Source organism: Peromyscus maniculatus, chromosome 2, assembly GCF_049852395.1.
Source record: "Peromyscus maniculatus bairdii isolate BWxNUB_F1_BW_parent chromosome 2, HU_Pman_BW_mat_3.1, whole genome shotgun sequence".
In the NCBI taxonomy this organism is placed as follows: domain Eukaryota; kingdom Metazoa; phylum Chordata; class Mammalia; order Rodentia; family Cricetidae; genus Peromyscus; species Peromyscus maniculatus.
In genome coordinates, this window is record NC_134853.1 from 166,318,824 (window position 1) to 166,335,328 (window position 16,505).

A 16,505-nucleotide genomic window follows, 5' to 3' on the forward strand; every position below is an offset into this window, starting at 1 on the left:
GTGAGAGCCTAGGAGCCGATACAGTTTGTAATAGAAGTTGAAAAGGTGGGCAACGCGTCCAGATAAACCTGGACATAAACTCAGGTCCCGTGACTTCCAGCTGTGCAGTCTTAGGTAAATCCCTAAGCTGTCCAGGCCAGATGTCTGAGACTCAGTGGTAACACGGAAGAAGCTGGGTGCCAGGCAACCCGATGCCAACTTCCCCAGATGCCTTCCCCAGTGCAAGAGCAATGGGCCAGCTAGGCTGACCTGTAGGAGCTTCTGCTTCACTGTGAGGGCCTGTCCTGACCCTACTGCTCATCCTGTCAAGTTCCGAGCAGGATCCACACTGATACCTACATATGGACTCATCTCATACCTGCGTTCCTCTCTAGTACTGGACCAAAACTCCTTAATCTCTCCCTCTCTTTCTTGAACTCACAGAGATCTACCTATCCCTGCCTCCTGAGTACTACAGTTTTAAAACTTCCATTTCTAAATAACTACACATGCTTGCTTTTTCTGCATATCCACCATCACCATCACTCACCATACCTGTAATCCCAGCAATGGGGAGACAGCCAGCTGCACAGCGAGACCTTGTCTCAAAACAATAAGAGAAACAACAAAAAGCACTGACACACGTGAACTATAGTGTAATAAGACTATTTTTGTTGTTGTTGTTTTGTTTTTCAGAGACAGGGTTTCTCTGTGTAGCTTTTCGCCTTTCTCCCTCTGTAGACCAGGCTGGCCTCAAACTCTCAAAAATCTGCCTGGCTCTGTCTCCCAAGTGCTGGGATTAAAGGCATGCACCACCACATTTTAAAACAAACAAACAAACAAACAAATAAATAAATAAACAAAAGTTTGGGCTGGAGAGATGGCTCAGCAATTAAGAGCACTGGCTGCTCTTCCAGAGGTCCTGAGTTCAATTTCCAGCAACCACATGGCTCACAACCATCTCTGGTGGGATCTGATGCCCTCTTCTGGCATAAAGTTGTTCATGCAAGAACATGAAATAGAGCTCTCATAGACATAAAATTTTTTAAAAAAGGCAGTGTGTTGTGGTGGTATTGTGTTCCTCAAAATATTGTGTACCCTAATAAACTTATCTGGGGTCAGAGAACAGAAAAACCACTAGATACTTAGGATAGGGAGTGGTAGCACATGCCTTTAATCCTAGCATTCCAGAGGCAGAAATCCATGTGTTCAAGGATACAGCCAAGCATGGTGACTCACGCCTTTAATCCCAGGGAGTAATGGTAGAAAATAGAAAGATATATAAGGCGCGAGGACCAGAAACTAGAAGCATTTTGGCTGGTTAAGCATTTGGCTGGTTAATCTTTCAGGCTTTGGAGCAGCAGATCAGCTGAGATTCATTCTGGATGAAGACTCAGAGGCCTCCAGTCTGAGGAAACAGGACCAGCTGAGGAATTGGCAAGGTGAGGTAGCTGTGGCTTGTTCTGCATCTGATCTACCAGCATTCACCCCAATAACTGGCCTCAGGTTTGATTTTATTAATAAGAACTTTTAAGATTCCTGCTACAGTGTGTGGTAGCACACACCTCTGATTCCAGCACTCAGAAGGCTGACTCTGGCGGATCTTGGGTTCGAGGCCAACCTGTTTCAAAAAACTTAAGAAAAGAGAAGTATATACAATGTTTGTATTCTAGCATTACTCCTTTGGATTACATACAGGTAGAGAACTTTCTGGAATGTGTAAGGATGGGTAACATGGTATGAATCCTACTGGAATGGTTTCTGTGTACAAAGGTAGAGATTTGGGATCAACATACCAGGTTTTGGGCTTTAGGTAGAAAGGGGGAGAATCCGGGCACAAGGCTGGGCTGCTGGCCACATTCCTACCTCTACACCACCGTGTGCTCCTCTGTGCCCTGCTTTCCTTATTTTGAAACAAAGAATTCAGCAGAAACTGTGTCAGAATTCTATGATTATTAAATGAATGAAAACATGAGAAGTGGTCAGAAGTGGAACACAGTTAAGAACTATGTTGAAGATGCCCCAGATGTCAGGCATGGTGGCACAAATCAAAGTGTTTGAGATCAGGAGTTCACGGCCAGCCTAGTCTCTATGATACCTTATCTCAAAGACCTGGGAAAAACTAGAAGCAGGACCAGAGCCTATGGAAGGAAGGAGCCCTTTCTTTCCTTGTTAAGAACTCTGTCTGGACTAAGGATTGAGCCAAGGGCTTTGCACATCCAGGTGTTCTATCACTGAAGTCCATTCCCAACTCAGTTTTATTTTCAGAGATGGTCTCGGTAAGTTCAGGTTAGCCTTGAACTTGTGGCCATCCTGCTTCTAGCCGCCTGGGTATCTGGGATACAGGCTTGTGCCTCCAGGGCAGCCCTTTCTGTGACAACAGTGGCATCACAGAGAGAAGGTGTGGAGAACAGTATGACCTGCAGTGGTGACCGAGTCTCCCGGGATGAAGGAGAGGGAGTCATGGGAACATCAGTAGACTTTTCTGGAAGACATGTATTCATGGCAGCTCTAAAGCTGAGGACTTGGGAAGACCTGCATTTCCTGGGAAACACAAACAGGGCTTGGAGACTGATCTCTTCGGGGTCTGAGAGATTAGGGGCCAACTCTGGTCTTTTCTCCCAGGGAAGCAGCCAGTTCACCTCCCCCTGGACCAGATGTGTTCCTGTGCTTCACTCACGGTCACTCTACCAAAACTTCGGAAACCGAAACTTAAAGTCCCACTTTTTCCTGCATTTGAAGTGGGGAAAACTCAAGAGGAAGAGGTTAAGTGCACAAGGTCTGCTTGAAGGTGCAGCCAGAAGATCCAAACTGCACAGCTCAGTGACGGATGCCAGGCCTCCCGTGAAAGGCCTCACTTAGCACTCACCTGCTGTGGATATTGCTCTATATAAATAAAACACTGATGGCCAGTGACCAGACAGAAAGTATAGGCGGGACAAGGAGAGAGGAGAATTGGGGAAACCGGAAAAAGGGGAGAGACACTGCAGCCACGGCCAGGACAAGCAGCTTGTAAAGACGCCGGTAAGCCACCAGCCACATGGCAAGGTATAGATTTATAAAAATGGGTTAATTTAAGATATAAAAACAGTTAACAAGAAGCCTGCCACGGCCATACAGTTTATGAGTAATATAAGCGTCTGAATAATTATTTTATACGTGGATTGTGGGACTGTGGGTCTTGGTGGAACCTGGAGAGAAGCCCTCCAGCAACACTCACCTGGTCATCAGCAATGGCTTTAGCAAATCTAGCACAGTCCAGCTGCAGGTAAATGTCCGTCAGTTGGTCCAGCAGCTTCTTTGGCTCAAAACCGTACTTCTCTGGGTTTTCAACTTTCAGGTCCCGGCACTTGGGTCCACACAGCTGCTGTAGGTTAAAGTTCAGCATGGCTGCTAATCGGGGTCCAAGTTCCTAGGAAATGAAAGGATAACAGGACAGTTCAAGCTGCTGAGAATGCTGGCGACCATCTCATCGGAGGAACAGGAATCGGCTAGTTAAATCTCAAAAATACCTGAAATGTGCTGAGCCACATACGCTAAAGAAAGCTGCATGGCAACCCAACACTGGTTTTCACCACCCTTTCTATCTTTTCTTTTTTTTCTTTTTAAAGAAGATTTATTTATTTATCATGCATACAGTGTTCTGCGTACATGTATCCCTGCAGGCAGGCCAAAAAAGGGCACCAGATCTCTTTATGGATGATTGTGAGCCACCATGTGGTTGCTGGGAATTGAACTCAGGTCCTCTGGAAGAGCAGCCAGTGCTCTTAACTGCTGAGCCGTCGGTCCAGTCCCCTCACCATCATTTGTTATCTGAAAACCCTCATAATGGAATGGTACAGACTGCATATGAATGAATGTCCAAAGTCTTCTGTAAAGATACAGTTTTGTTTGTTTGTTTGTTTGTTTTTGTTTTTTGAGACAGGGTTTCTCTGTAGCTTTGGAGCCTGTCCTGGAACTCACTCTGTAGACTAGGCTGTCCTTGAACTCACAGAGATCCGCCTGCCTCTGCTTCCTGAGTGCTGGGATTAAAGGTGTGCACCACCACCACCTGGCAACACACTTTTAAAAATATAATTGAACTTTATTTTATGTGCATCTGTGTGAGGGTGTCAGATCCCCTGGAAATGGAGTTACAGACAGTTGTGAGCTGCCATGTGGGTGCTGGGAATTGAACCCGGAAGAACACCTGTGCTCTTCTCTGCTAAGCCATCTCTCTGGCCCCAAAACACACACTCTTAATTATAAGCATCCCTCCAAATTCACCCGGGAGGTGAAGGAAGGAAAGTCACTGGCAACCCTGCCATTCTGCAGTACGGAGCAGCACTTCCTGTGCTTTCCCAGAAACCTCAAGTTGCTGATGGTCAAGTATATACCATCTGATTTACTACTGATCAGACACACAGAAGGAGGTGATGTTTGTCAAGAGTTTTAAATCTAGTCAGTGATGACTTCAACAGCCAGAAAATAAGGACAAAATAGCATGTGAGACCCACAGGACGACTGTGTCTATTACAGCTGGGCAGACACAGCTTCTGAGCTCAGAGAGAAGCTGCTGTGGATCAGAGAGTAAATACTGACCACCAAGAAAGATTCTTTAAATAACAGGGTTCTCATGAAATGACTGGACTTACACAAGCCTGACGACACACAGCACTACAGAGCCTCCTGGTCTACAAAGCACAGCGACAGTCCTGTGTGGAGAAGCCGGGAACTGAGGAGTGGTTAGAGTTGCTGGGTTTTCTCTGCTGTAGCGAATGCTCAAGCCACCAGTAAAGAAGGTAGAAATGAAGACTGAAGAGATGGCTCAGCTGTTAAGAACACTTGCTTCTCCTTCCAGAGGACACAAGTTCGGTTCCCAGAACTCACATCAGGGAGCTCCTAACTGTCGGTGACTCCAGCTCCAGGGACCCTGACACCCTTTTTTGACCTTCAGAGGCACTGGCAAACATGTGGCATACCCCAACACACCCACATGAAAGTAAAAATAAATCTTTTAAAAAAAAAGAGAGAGAATAGAGTTGGCAAAACAGTACCTGTGGCCAACTCCAGTCAGATCCTTCTTTTTGTAAACAGAGTTATATTTGAATTTGGTCATTCTCTTGTAAATAAAGCTTTATTGGAAAACAGCCAGGCTTGTTTATGTCCAGGCTGTTAGCATGAGCACAGCTGAAAAGCTGCCCAAGACACACAGTCTATAACATCTTTAAAGGACTTAGTCTCTGGCCTTTGTAGGAAATGCTAGTAAACCCCTTTGGCACATCCTTGAGGGAAGCAGGTATGTGGGCGGTGAGCTGTCTTCTCCCCTGCTTCCCTGCGACTGTGCTGAAACCTGCTCATCAAGAGACAGGAAAAGACCCAGGTCTCAGGCCACTGTGCGGTAAAGCCTCTGCTGGAGGCAACACAGTGAGTCATGGAATGGAGCGAAGAGGGCATATGGAGAACCGGAGGAAAGAGCTAGCAAAGCTCCACACATGCAGACAGTGCTGCGCCCTCTGACTTGCCCTCGACCCTGCCACACCACGGCATCACAGCTTCTCGCCGGGGTAGGTCAGCAAGCAGGTCCCTCAGGGAATACTGCTCAGTTTTAACCTCAGAAACAGGACCCGGCCTTAGTAATCAGGTGGAATACTGAGACTGCCTTTAACCTACCACAGGCCTCAACCAGTTCTCATTGGCTTCCAGCTTCCTCAATGCTACAAAGCTACTTTAAAAGCAGCAAAGACCTCTTATCAATCATTCTACTTAATGTCCTCCAAATTGGAATTTGTTACCTTATACTTTTCTGATATATAAAACACAGAAATCAATAGCAATAAAATTGTGCCACAAATCCATAATCCAGATGTGCTGTGTAAACAGAAAAAAGAAAGCCATCTTGAAGTGAGCATTTTAGACTACATGTCAAGGGCTTCACTTCAGTTAGGTAGAGTACCATGCAATGTGTATCAATTGACACACCCAGGAACAAAATCAGGAAGAAATTCACTACTGATCACCGTGGTTAAAATGAACAATTGTCCTGAGTTCTACAGGCTGCATGTGTCACCCCACAGACAACGTGAGCACCCCAGTTTCTACTCACTGGCCTGAGGAACGGCTTCTGGACTTGCTTGGTGAGGAGATGGAACATGTCCACGGTTTCAGTCGCCAGGGCGAGATAAGAACGTGAAACACGCTCATCCTGAGCAAGCTGAGACTGCCGGGCCTGCTGCTGATCCTAGGAAACACGGAACAGTTACCAAGGAGATCTCAGTATCAGCCGTCTGCTCATAAAACGCCAAGAGCAAAGGAGAAACTGGCTGGCTTACAACTGCGGACGGTGACAAAGCCACAGCACCCTGGGAAGGAAGATGACCACAGCAGCACTGTCCAGACAGCCCTCGAGGGTGTGGAGTCTGGTGGCCTTGGATCACACCCAGAACCTGACGCATGCTAAGCACAGGCTCTACCGCTGACCTACGCCACCAGCCCTGGCCCATTCCTGATCTCTCATGAGAACAGCCACATTCCAGGGAAGATGAGTGAGATTATCATAGTACCTGATGCACACACTACGCTACAGAGAGGGTTCATTCCCCTTAAAAACAACTTTCACTTAGTCATCAACATTAAAAACTATATGAGACTAGGGCTGGAGAGATGCTCAGCGGTGAAGAACACTGGCTGCTCTTGCAGAGGACCCGGGTTTATTTCCAAGCACCCACACAGTGGTTCACAACCCCCTGTAACTCTAGTTCCAAGGGATGTGAGACCTTCTGGCCTCCACAGGTACCAAGTCTACATGTGGTGCAAGCTGGCAAACACTCACACCAAAGTGTCTGCAGATGGTTACTTTTTGAATTGTGACTCTGCACCATCAGGCTCACGTTCCATACAACCACCAGCATGCTTACTTATGGCACCATCCTTTTCCCTTCAATCTGCCAGACTGGGAAATGAGATAATAAACAGAGTTTGACTCATAGGGAAAAATCAGTAGTGCACTGAAGTCTTTGCATCCCACCCACCAGCTAAGACTTACTCATTTTTTGAGACAGGGTCTCACACAACACAGGCTGGCCACCAAAAGGCTCCACAGCTAAGGAAGGCTTTGAAGTTCTCATCCTGCTGCCTCCACTACTCAGTGCTAGGATAGGTGCACACCACTACACTCTGTTTACAGACTTGTGTGTGTATGTTAGCGTGTGTAGGTAATGCATGTCGAGGCCAGAGGATAGACAACCTTAGGTCTTGTTTCTGGATTACCCCCAAAACACACTTTACTCTCTTACCACCTCAGCAGTAGAATTACAATCGTGTCCCACCACACCCGGCTTCCAGGTCTTTTTCCCCCAGGGGAGGGGAGGGGCACACATCTGCACTAGCCGCTATAGGCCAACAAGCGTGCTACAATCCGTGCCTGGTAGAGACGCTGCACTGGTGGAGGCTGGGGAACCGCCCACTTCTCCATTGTCTAGAATGAGCCTATTGAGAAAAGGCAGAGCCAGGAAGGGCACAGGGACAGCCAGCCCTCAATGTCCATCCTCAATGTGAATCCCAGTGCCACAGCCTTCATTTGTAATACTTTGTGCGCTCTTACGTAGGCTGGGGCAAAACGGACAGACAAGGAAAATTAAGGGAACACTTATTCTGGAACCAGCTAGAAGCCTGAAACTTTACCACAACTGATCACACAAAACCGTCTATAAAGACCAGTGCTCTAGACAAAAGACACCTCAAAGACAATCTAACAATAAAGTATTCTTGTTCAGGCCCAGAGTGTGGGCGGCTTTGAGTACAACTGTGTTAGCTCTCCTTTCTCATCCCTAAATCCAAGCAACAGACCCCACAAAACCACCTCAGTTACACTTACCACAGGAAATTCTGTTTTTTTGTTTTTGTTTTTTCAAGACAGGGTTTCTCTGTGTAGCTTTGCGCCTTTCCTGGAACTCACTGTGTAGCCCACTTTGGCCTAAAACTCAGAGAGATCCGCCTGGCTCTGCCTCCCGAGTGCTGGGATTAAAGGCATGTGCTACCACCACCTGGCTAGGAAATTCTGTTTTTAAACAAATAATTTACTTAACTTTTTATTTTTATGTGCATTGGTGTGAAGGTGTCAGATCCCCTGGAACTGGAGTTATAGCTCATGGTATGAGCTGCCATGTAGGTGCTGGGAATTAAACCTGGGTCCTCTGGAAGAGCAGCCAGTACTCTTAACCACTGAGCCATCTCTCCAGCCCCGGAAATTCTCTCAAGATGAGAGAAATAAGCAAACCAATCCATCCATTCACCCACCCACCCATAGGTCCATCCATCTGTCTATACGTACATTTATTTATTTTAACAATGTGTGTGCTTTGCCTACATGTATGTCAGTGTACCGTGTGTGTGCCTGGTGCCCATGGAGGCCAGAAGAGGGCGTCAGGTCCCCTGGCACTGAGTTATAGACCGATGTGAGCTGCCACGTGGGTGCTGGGAACCAAACCTGAGTCACCTCTCCAGCCATCGGTTAACATATTTTTATTTAAATTTTAAACATTAAACTATGCTTTGTCAATCACAGCACTGTAACTTAAGCTATAGAAATACACACACCACACACACAACACACACACACACAACACACACACACACACACACACACACACACACACAGAGGAAATCTCCATTTTAAAAATATCTAAAGTTAAAGGCTAGGCTCACAACCAAAAATATAAAAACAAGCCAGGTGCGGCGGCGGCGGCGGCGGCGGCGGCGGCGGCGCACGCCTTTACTCCCAGCACTCAGGAGCGAGAAGCAGGTTGATCTCTATGAGCTTGAGGCCAAACTGGTCTACAGAGTGAGATCCAGGACAGCCAGGGCTATACAAAGAAACTCTTGTCTGGGCTGGAGAGATGGCTCAGAGGTTAACAGCACTGACTGCTCTTCCAAAGGTCCTGAGTTCAATTCCCAGCACCCACATGGTGGTTCACAACCATCCATAATGAGATCTGGTGCCCTTTTCTGGTGTGCAAAGTTACACGGTGGCAGAATGTTGTATACATAATAAATACATAAACCTTGCCTCAAAAACCCCTAACGCATCCATCGACCAGACACTCAGAAAGGCTGACAGTGATGGTGAAGAATTAGGGAGACTTTCGAGAAAGAGTGATGTTGGGGTCCCAAAAGTCTGGGTGAAGAGCACTATAGGAAGCACTAGAGGGAACATCAATTGTGAAGAGGAACAGCAGAGAGGCCAGGGTAGGAGTGGAGTGAGTGGAGATGAGAGTGTTAGCAGACATGGGTAGAAAAGTGCGTGCCCTGTAGGCTACAGGGCCTGAGTGAGAAGAGTCCAGAGGGGACATCCCTTTGCTGTGAGCACTAGCAAGGGTGGAGGCTGCGAGCCCAAGACTGTACTGCAATAATGATGGCAATACAGAATGGTGACCTTCCTGCCTCCATACCCTGAAGACTGCAATTGCAGGGGCATACAACTACACTCAGTTTATAGGCTGCTAGGGTTTGAACCCAGAGCTTCATGCACGCGGGCCAAGCACTCTACCGATGAAAGCTTTAGCCCATGGAAATAAAAGACAGCCTCTAGATGGGGAGGAGGCATAGAAGAATCAAGGACAACCCGGCAATTGGTGGAATGAACCTGCTGTTAATTACAGTCGCTGATTGTGACTCACAGAGCAGATTTGAAGGACAACACGGACAAGTAGGATTAAGACAGTTGTGGGACAGCCTGAAGGCAAAGCAAGCCAACACTGTTCAGAGGTCTGTGGGTAGCAGTGCGCTAAGTAGCAGAGCTCTATTTTGCAGTCTTTAAAAGACAGATATTTAAAGTCCTGGAGAAGATGAGATCAGCTGGCAGTGATGTCAAGTAGAGGCATCAGCGAATGTGCAGGAGTCTATTTGGCTGTGTGAGGAGTGGAGGGTAGGTATGGGGGGGGCAGGGTATGACAAAGACAGAGGAAATAATAGGGAGACATCACAGGTGTTAAATGAATGCTGTCAGGCACAGCTTCTTGTTACAGAGATTGCTCCAACACCAGACATCAGAGTTTCAATATGCTTCAGCATCCTGCTGGTACCCCACTGAGAAACGCTATCCAGGGGCAGGGGTGGAGAACACTTAGAAGAAGCAGAGGACTGAGCTCTGAAGCTAACATTGCTCAGAGGCTGGGGGATGAGGAAGTGGAAGGCAGCCAGCAACCTCAAGGGTCAAGGAAAAGTTGTTTGTGAAAAGACACCTTAGAGATGATTTGTGCCTTTTACAAAAATCCATTAAGAGAAGAATCAATAGTACTTGTTGTCTAAATAAACGCACCGACTGAGAAAAGAGAACGGGCTTTAGGCTCAGAGCCCAACTTCTCAGAGATGAGCTGGTCTCCACTGAACAACACGAGAGCGCCTACAAGCTCTGAAGAGGAAGCAGAGTGAGGTGGGGCTGTGCAGGACACTTGCTAGGGACAGCCAGCCCTTTGGCAGGGTTCAGACAGAATGGGAAGACCAATGGCACACTAGAACTCTGTGCACTGATGGCTGGGTCTGTCCTGCAGGTCACAGACTCAGCTCACCCTGGGCGTAAGGGCTGAGGCTCTTTTGGCTTTGCCTGGTCTGTTCCTCAGGATGGTTTGAACAGTCTGGAGACTGCTGGAGGCTAGAGCTACAAGAATCCCCTAGAAACACACCGGGAAGGCATGGGGCAGCAGTCCGTGCAGAGTCCACCTCAAGAGGGACGGAAGTAAAACAGCTGAAGAGTGTTTGGAAACGGGCCCGGAGCCCTGGGCAGAAGACACAGGCGGGACACACAGATCCAGTGGAAAACTGCTTATCTCAACAGCATCAGAGGCAAGGGCTGTGGGGACACGGATCCAGGGGCACCAGGCACTCATGGAGCCCTAGGCAGAAGCCTTTGGAAGGTACAAGATGTGAAATTCTCATCAAAGCTGCAGGAATACTTGTGATGAAAACTTTCCCTAAACTGGGGCATGGTAGCACACACCTTTAATACTAACAATCGGAGGGCTGAAGCAAGTGGATTTCTGTGAGTTCCAGGCCAACCAAGAACCAGGGTCACATACTAGTGAGATGAGTAAGAGAGAGAGGAGAGGAGAGGAGGGGGGGAGAGAGACAGAGACAGAGACAGAGACAGAGACAGAGAGAGAGTGAGAGAGAGAGAGAGAGAGAGAGGATTTTCCTTAAATGTCCTTCAGTGTCCTACAGTGAAGATGCTTTTGACTCCACAAAAGGACACCAACACTGCCACTGTGAGCTCAGGCCCCCCCACGTCTCTCAAAAGGGGCAGAACCCTGTGGAAAGTGGCTTTGGCTCTGAGCCAACCCAGCTATGGCATTCCCAGGAGTTGTCAGGGCCTACTAGGTGTCAGAAGAGGGAAGTGTATTGTTACTGGTACAGCATGAATTTCTCAAGAAACCTGGCAACTAGACTTTTTTCTAATAGCAACCAAATGTGAAAATCAAGATCAACAGAAAAAAAGTTCCAACAGAATCCTAGGAGTTTCTCAGATGTCTACAGAAGGCCATATGAACAAATCCAATTCACCCAGCAGAGAGAAGCCTAGAGATTTATTTCCTGGCTACCACTTAAGACATAAGACTTAATATATACAATTAAACATTCCTCTAAATAGCCCTTTTAATTAAAAGGCAGGGCAAGTGTCCACGATGCACTGGGAATGGCTTCTCATTTCTTGGATTTAAGATTTTATTTTAAAAATATTTTGGTGGGCCGGGCGGTGGTGGCGCACGCCTTTAATCCCAGCACTCGGGAGGCAGAGCCAGGTGGATCTCTGTGAGTTCGAGGCCAGCCTGGACTACCAAGTGAGTTCCAGGAAAGGTGCAAAGCTACACAGAGAAACCCTGTCTCGAAAAACCAAAAAAAAAAAAAAAAAAAAAAAAAAAAAAATATTTTGGTGGTTTTTGAATCCAGATTCACCCTTTGAAATTATATATTGACACATACATAAATGTTTTATTTTATGAATATGCGTGTGCCTGAGTTTACGTGCAGCACAGGTGTGTAGGAGTCTCGGGAGGCCAGAAGGCATCAGACCGTCAGACCTGACTTAAAGGCACTTGTGAACCGCCTAATGAGGATGTTGGGAACTGAACCTGGGCCTTCTGGAAGAGCAGTAAGAACTCTTAAGGGATAAGCCATCTCTCTAGTTCTTCACACCGGATTGTTTTTGACAACGAGAATCTGGCTTTGAGGAAAAGCCTGACAGTCAGTCTTAGTACTAAGCAACATTCCTGCCTGAAACTCAGCAGAGAGTGCACTTTTTTCTGGTGGCCTGGAAGGGAGAACTGGGGATCAAATCTAGGACCTTAAGCATGCTATGCAAGCATGCTACCACTGAGCCACATCCTCCACCCCAATTTTTAGCTCCGGCTAAAAACCTTTCAGAAGTCGTCTCCTATCTCAAACCTGAAATGCTACTTCAGGGAAGCCTACAGGCGGCAAAGGCCTGGCAGTGAAGCCAGCTCTCGCCTCTCCAGGCAGCCCTGTAGGTGCAGCCCTTGGGTCAGTCCCCAGGCAGACAACGCAGAGCTGGGGAAGCACCAGGCCACCCTCACCCGAGGCAACTGGTCCCACTGTTCCTTGTTCTTCATCTCTTCCTGCACTTCATGGATCCGCTTCAGTGACTCCAGACTTTCATCCAGCAGAAAGGTCGTGTCGTTAATCAGCATATTGATATAGCGAACAAACTGCTTTCCAGAACTGAAAGGCAATGAGACAGTGTGAGGTCACACAGCTGGCTGGCCACTGAGAAATGAGGTCACCTGTGAGACTGCAGCTCTTGGCACATACACCAGATCAACTCTCCTCAGATTTTGCTATTCTTTTTGGTTTGTTTTGTTTTGAGAAGGGTCTACATAGCCCAGGCTGATGTCAAACTACTTTCCTGCCTCAGCATCACAGAGGTTGGACAAGACACAAGCCACCAAGTTCCATCCCTGCTATCCTTTTTAGTTCCTTGTGATAAGCTCATTCTAGTGGCATGCTGGACCAGCCTTGTATGGCTGGTATGAAACAACTGCTAAATATTCCAGAATGTTCTGAGCTGATTTCCTTGGCACTTTATATTTGGCAATAATTTATATAGTTACACTGTGGAAAAGTAGCAAAGGCTGAAATTCCTCCTTTTGGAGAGGCTCACAGCACAGCCCAGCACTGGCTCACTGCTCTGTGTTTTAAGTAGACGACACACTCTTCCAGGCTGAGCTTGGCACAGGCAGCGTGAAGAATTTCCCAAACACAGAGGCAAGAAACTACTGATCAAGTTATTCCTATCACAAAGAAGATTCACTAAGAAAGATAAGAACTCATTCTCCAGAAGCCAAAGCTTGGGGTCTAAGGGACCCTGTCGACTGCACTGTAATGAAGGGACTTACTGGGGAACTGGGATAGCCTGGCCTACCTGTTAACAAGAGCAGCTGGCCTCAGTCTCAGGAATGAGGGGACACTAGGACCATGGAGCACAAGCTGGGGGGTCATCAGGAACCTAACTGATCACAAAGGCAGCTTAACTTAGTCTCCCTTGAAGAAGTACCCCGCAAGTGGTGAAGCTGCCGCGTTATCAACTCCTAGTTCAGTTAACACAGACAGACTGGATCAAAGATCTTATGCGGATGGAACAAAGCTTCTTTTGAAGAATAATGCAAGGCTTCATTCAATGTTTACACTCATCTTTCTTCTTTCAAGTACTTATAAATAACTTAGAGGCCAGGCTTAAGCTGGCCCTGCAATTTCAAGCTGGCATATGAAGAGTAACTAATACGGCTTGGCACCTAAGCACACCAAATGAACATTAAGTGGCCACCTTAACCTAAGTGCTTCTAAATCTTGTTTCCTCAACATTTCTGGGTCAGTCTGATAGCTTCATTTAATAGCATATAATACAAAGAAAACACAAAAATCACTTTACATGTGCATTTTTCCAGAACATTCCCTCATGTAAGCCACCCTAGTGCTGACAACTTAAAGTAAGCCGGCAATTAGATAGGTGGCCACACCAAGCGGCTCCTTGTGGCTCCTTGCAGGAGGCTGAAACCAAGGGTACAGGCACTGGAACCCGCTGCTCTCAGCAGCTTCCCGCCTGTGATTTTCCAGAGAGCAAGCTGTGCCATCAGGGGCCCAATACTCACTTGAACTCCTCCATGAAGGTGCCATGGTGAGCTATGTTTTGCCAAAGGCTTTTAAAAATAGTGCTAATGTGATAGCGAATTGTGAACTTGTCATAGAACTCGCTGGTGGCTCCAGTATGCTCGACATCTAAGGAGGAAAGACAAAGAGACTCAGACAGATGTGCTTCCTAACCTTCCAGATGCAGTCCCCACAATGACAGTGACAGGAAGGACCCTGGAGCTGGTAAAATGTTGTCTGTGTCTCCCATGGAAGGCAAAAGAGAATTATGACTTCATTCTCTCTCCCCTCATTATAGTTTTTCAAGACAGGGTTTCTCTTTGTAGCCTTGGCTGTCCTGGAGTACACTGTAGCCCAGGCTGGCCTTGAACTCACAGAGATCCACCTGACTCTACCTCCTAAGTGCTGGGATTAAAGGTGTGCGCCACCAACACCCAGCAACTCGCTTCTTAAAGACTGGGTGTTACTATATTGCCCTGGACATCCTGGAAGTCACAGAGAGTCACTTCCCTCTGACTCCCAGAGTGCTGGGATTGAAGTGTACCTCTCCCCTTATAACCCGATTTTAAAGACCAAAGTTTCATGATTAAAGTCTGCAGTGGATACAACATCTACAAGAATATGAGACAAAGCCAACACCTTTGGGACAGTATTAACCTTAATGATGATAAAAGCTCATTTATCACATCTCCAGCCCATTTTAAGCTGTTAGTTTAAGGAAATTCCACGCAGTTCATATGTGTATCTCTGAGCAGAAACAATAGGCTACATTGTATATGTACCTACTACTTGTCTATTATTTTAAACACTTTTGTATCAGACATTTTCCAAGCCCATCCTAAAGTAGAGAAATGCGCAGTGACTACCCACACTCATGGCTCAGGTCATCAGCACCCCTGTAATGTAAGATGGGTGAAGACTAAACCTGGTGACGCCGATGGCCAACGTCAGCATGACGTTCCATATTCACTGCAGGCTTTATAAGGAGAAAAATTGTCAGGGAAAGACAGTCAGAGCTCAACAAAGACACAAGGGAAATTAAAACGAGCTACCTTTTATAGCATAGCATATGGGCAGACAATAAAACTAAGACTGGTCAGGCAGTGGTGGCGCCTGCCTTTAATCCTAGCATTTGGGGGGCAGAGGCAGGAGGATCTCTGTGGCAGGATATTTGATGGCACTTTCACACTGAGATTGTGTTAATAGCATTAGCCTTGAATCAGGGGGCAAAGCCTGTGACTCGCTGACCAGAATTAGCCATAGAGAAGCCAGGAAGACAGACAGAGAAGGCAGGAGCAGGGAGGGACTCAGACTTCCCATCTCGGAAATCCAGAAGTGTGGAGAGGTCCACAGGCCGCTCCTCTCTGGACTCTTTGACCTGTCAGGTTTAGACCTGGAATGTGACTCCCGACTCTTTATTGGTAACAAAACAACTTAAACAGGAACAACAGAGCTCTGTGAGTTTGAGTCTAGCCTGCTCTATAGAGTGAGTTCTAGGGAAATTACACAGAGAGACTCTGTCTTGAAAAAACAAACAAACAAAAAATATTCAGAAAAACAGGCCTACTACACATGCTGGGGGTGAATAAACAGTGACGATATCTCTCTGGAAACAGCTGAGTAGCAGGTGTGGTGGCGCATGCCTATATTCCCTGCACTGAGAGGCAGGAAAATCAGGAGGCCAAGGCCAGCCTCTGCTACACGGGACTGTCTTAAATGTAACAACCCTACCCTCAAATGTCTGCACCCTGTAGCATGGCAGTCAGTGCTTCCACTCGTCTACTGACTCCACTCCAGAAACTGCTCACAGCTGTTTACAAAGACCACCTGCCAGCACACCAAATACTGCATCGTTTTTATTTTTACAATACTAGAGATGGAACCCAGGGCCTTGAGATGCTAGACAACTGTTCTACCACTGCACAGAAATACTGTTTTTGACTAGAAAAAAGTTAGTAATCCTGATAAAATAAAAGTCTGATAAAAACCAGAGACTATGAAAACAAATGTACAGCTTGGGCATAATGAGAGCTTTTTAAAAGTGACTGAGGGTCAGCAAGGTGGTTCAGTAAGAAGCAGCACTGGCCATCGCTAGAAGCCTGAGTTCAAGCCTCAGGACCCACATGTGGGAAGGATAGAAAAGGACCTGCAATTTGTCTTCTGACCTCTATTCATACAATACAATACAATACAATACAATACAATACACTACAATACACACACACACACACACACACACCACACAACACACCCCAAAAATAAAAAATACACCAGATTTGTAGTAAAATATTACACAGACTCTGAGCACATAGATGATGCGGGACTTCTAAATTCTGCTTGGTACTGTCTTTTACAGTGCTGTGGGTGGAACCCAGAGCCTGGTACAAATC

At 46.8% G+C, this 16,505-nt stretch overlaps 1 protein-coding gene and 1 long non-coding RNA gene across 4 annotated transcripts in view; one reads left to right on the plus strand and one right to left on the minus strand.

Annotated features, from left to right (window-relative positions):
• LOC143271623 (uncharacterized) overlaps positions 1-16,505 on the plus strand; it is a 43,580-nt gene that overhangs the window by 4,720 nt on the left and 22,355 nt on the right. Inside the window, exon 2 of the long non-coding RNA XR_013048825.1 lies at positions 1,329-1,421. This is a non-coding gene — a long non-coding RNA (uncharacterized LOC143271623). The remainder of the gene's footprint in view (positions 1-1,328; positions 1,422-16,505) is intronic.
• Positions 1-16,505, minus strand: part of Ube4b (ubiquitination factor E4B) — a 112,530-nt gene that overhangs the window by 3,907 nt on the left and 92,118 nt on the right. For all 3 annotated transcript variants that reach the window (XM_076563518.1, XM_076563517.1, XM_076563516.1), the window contains 4 exons: positions 14,118-14,244; positions 12,546-12,690; positions 6,065-6,199; positions 3,200-3,391 (listed from right to left, as the gene is read on the minus strand). In XM_076563518.1, coding sequence (XP_076419633.1) covers positions 3,200-3,391; positions 6,065-6,199; positions 12,546-12,690; positions 14,118-14,244 — 599 coding nt within the window. The remainder of the gene's footprint in view (positions 1-3,199; positions 3,392-6,064; positions 6,200-12,545; positions 12,691-14,117; positions 14,245-16,505) is intronic.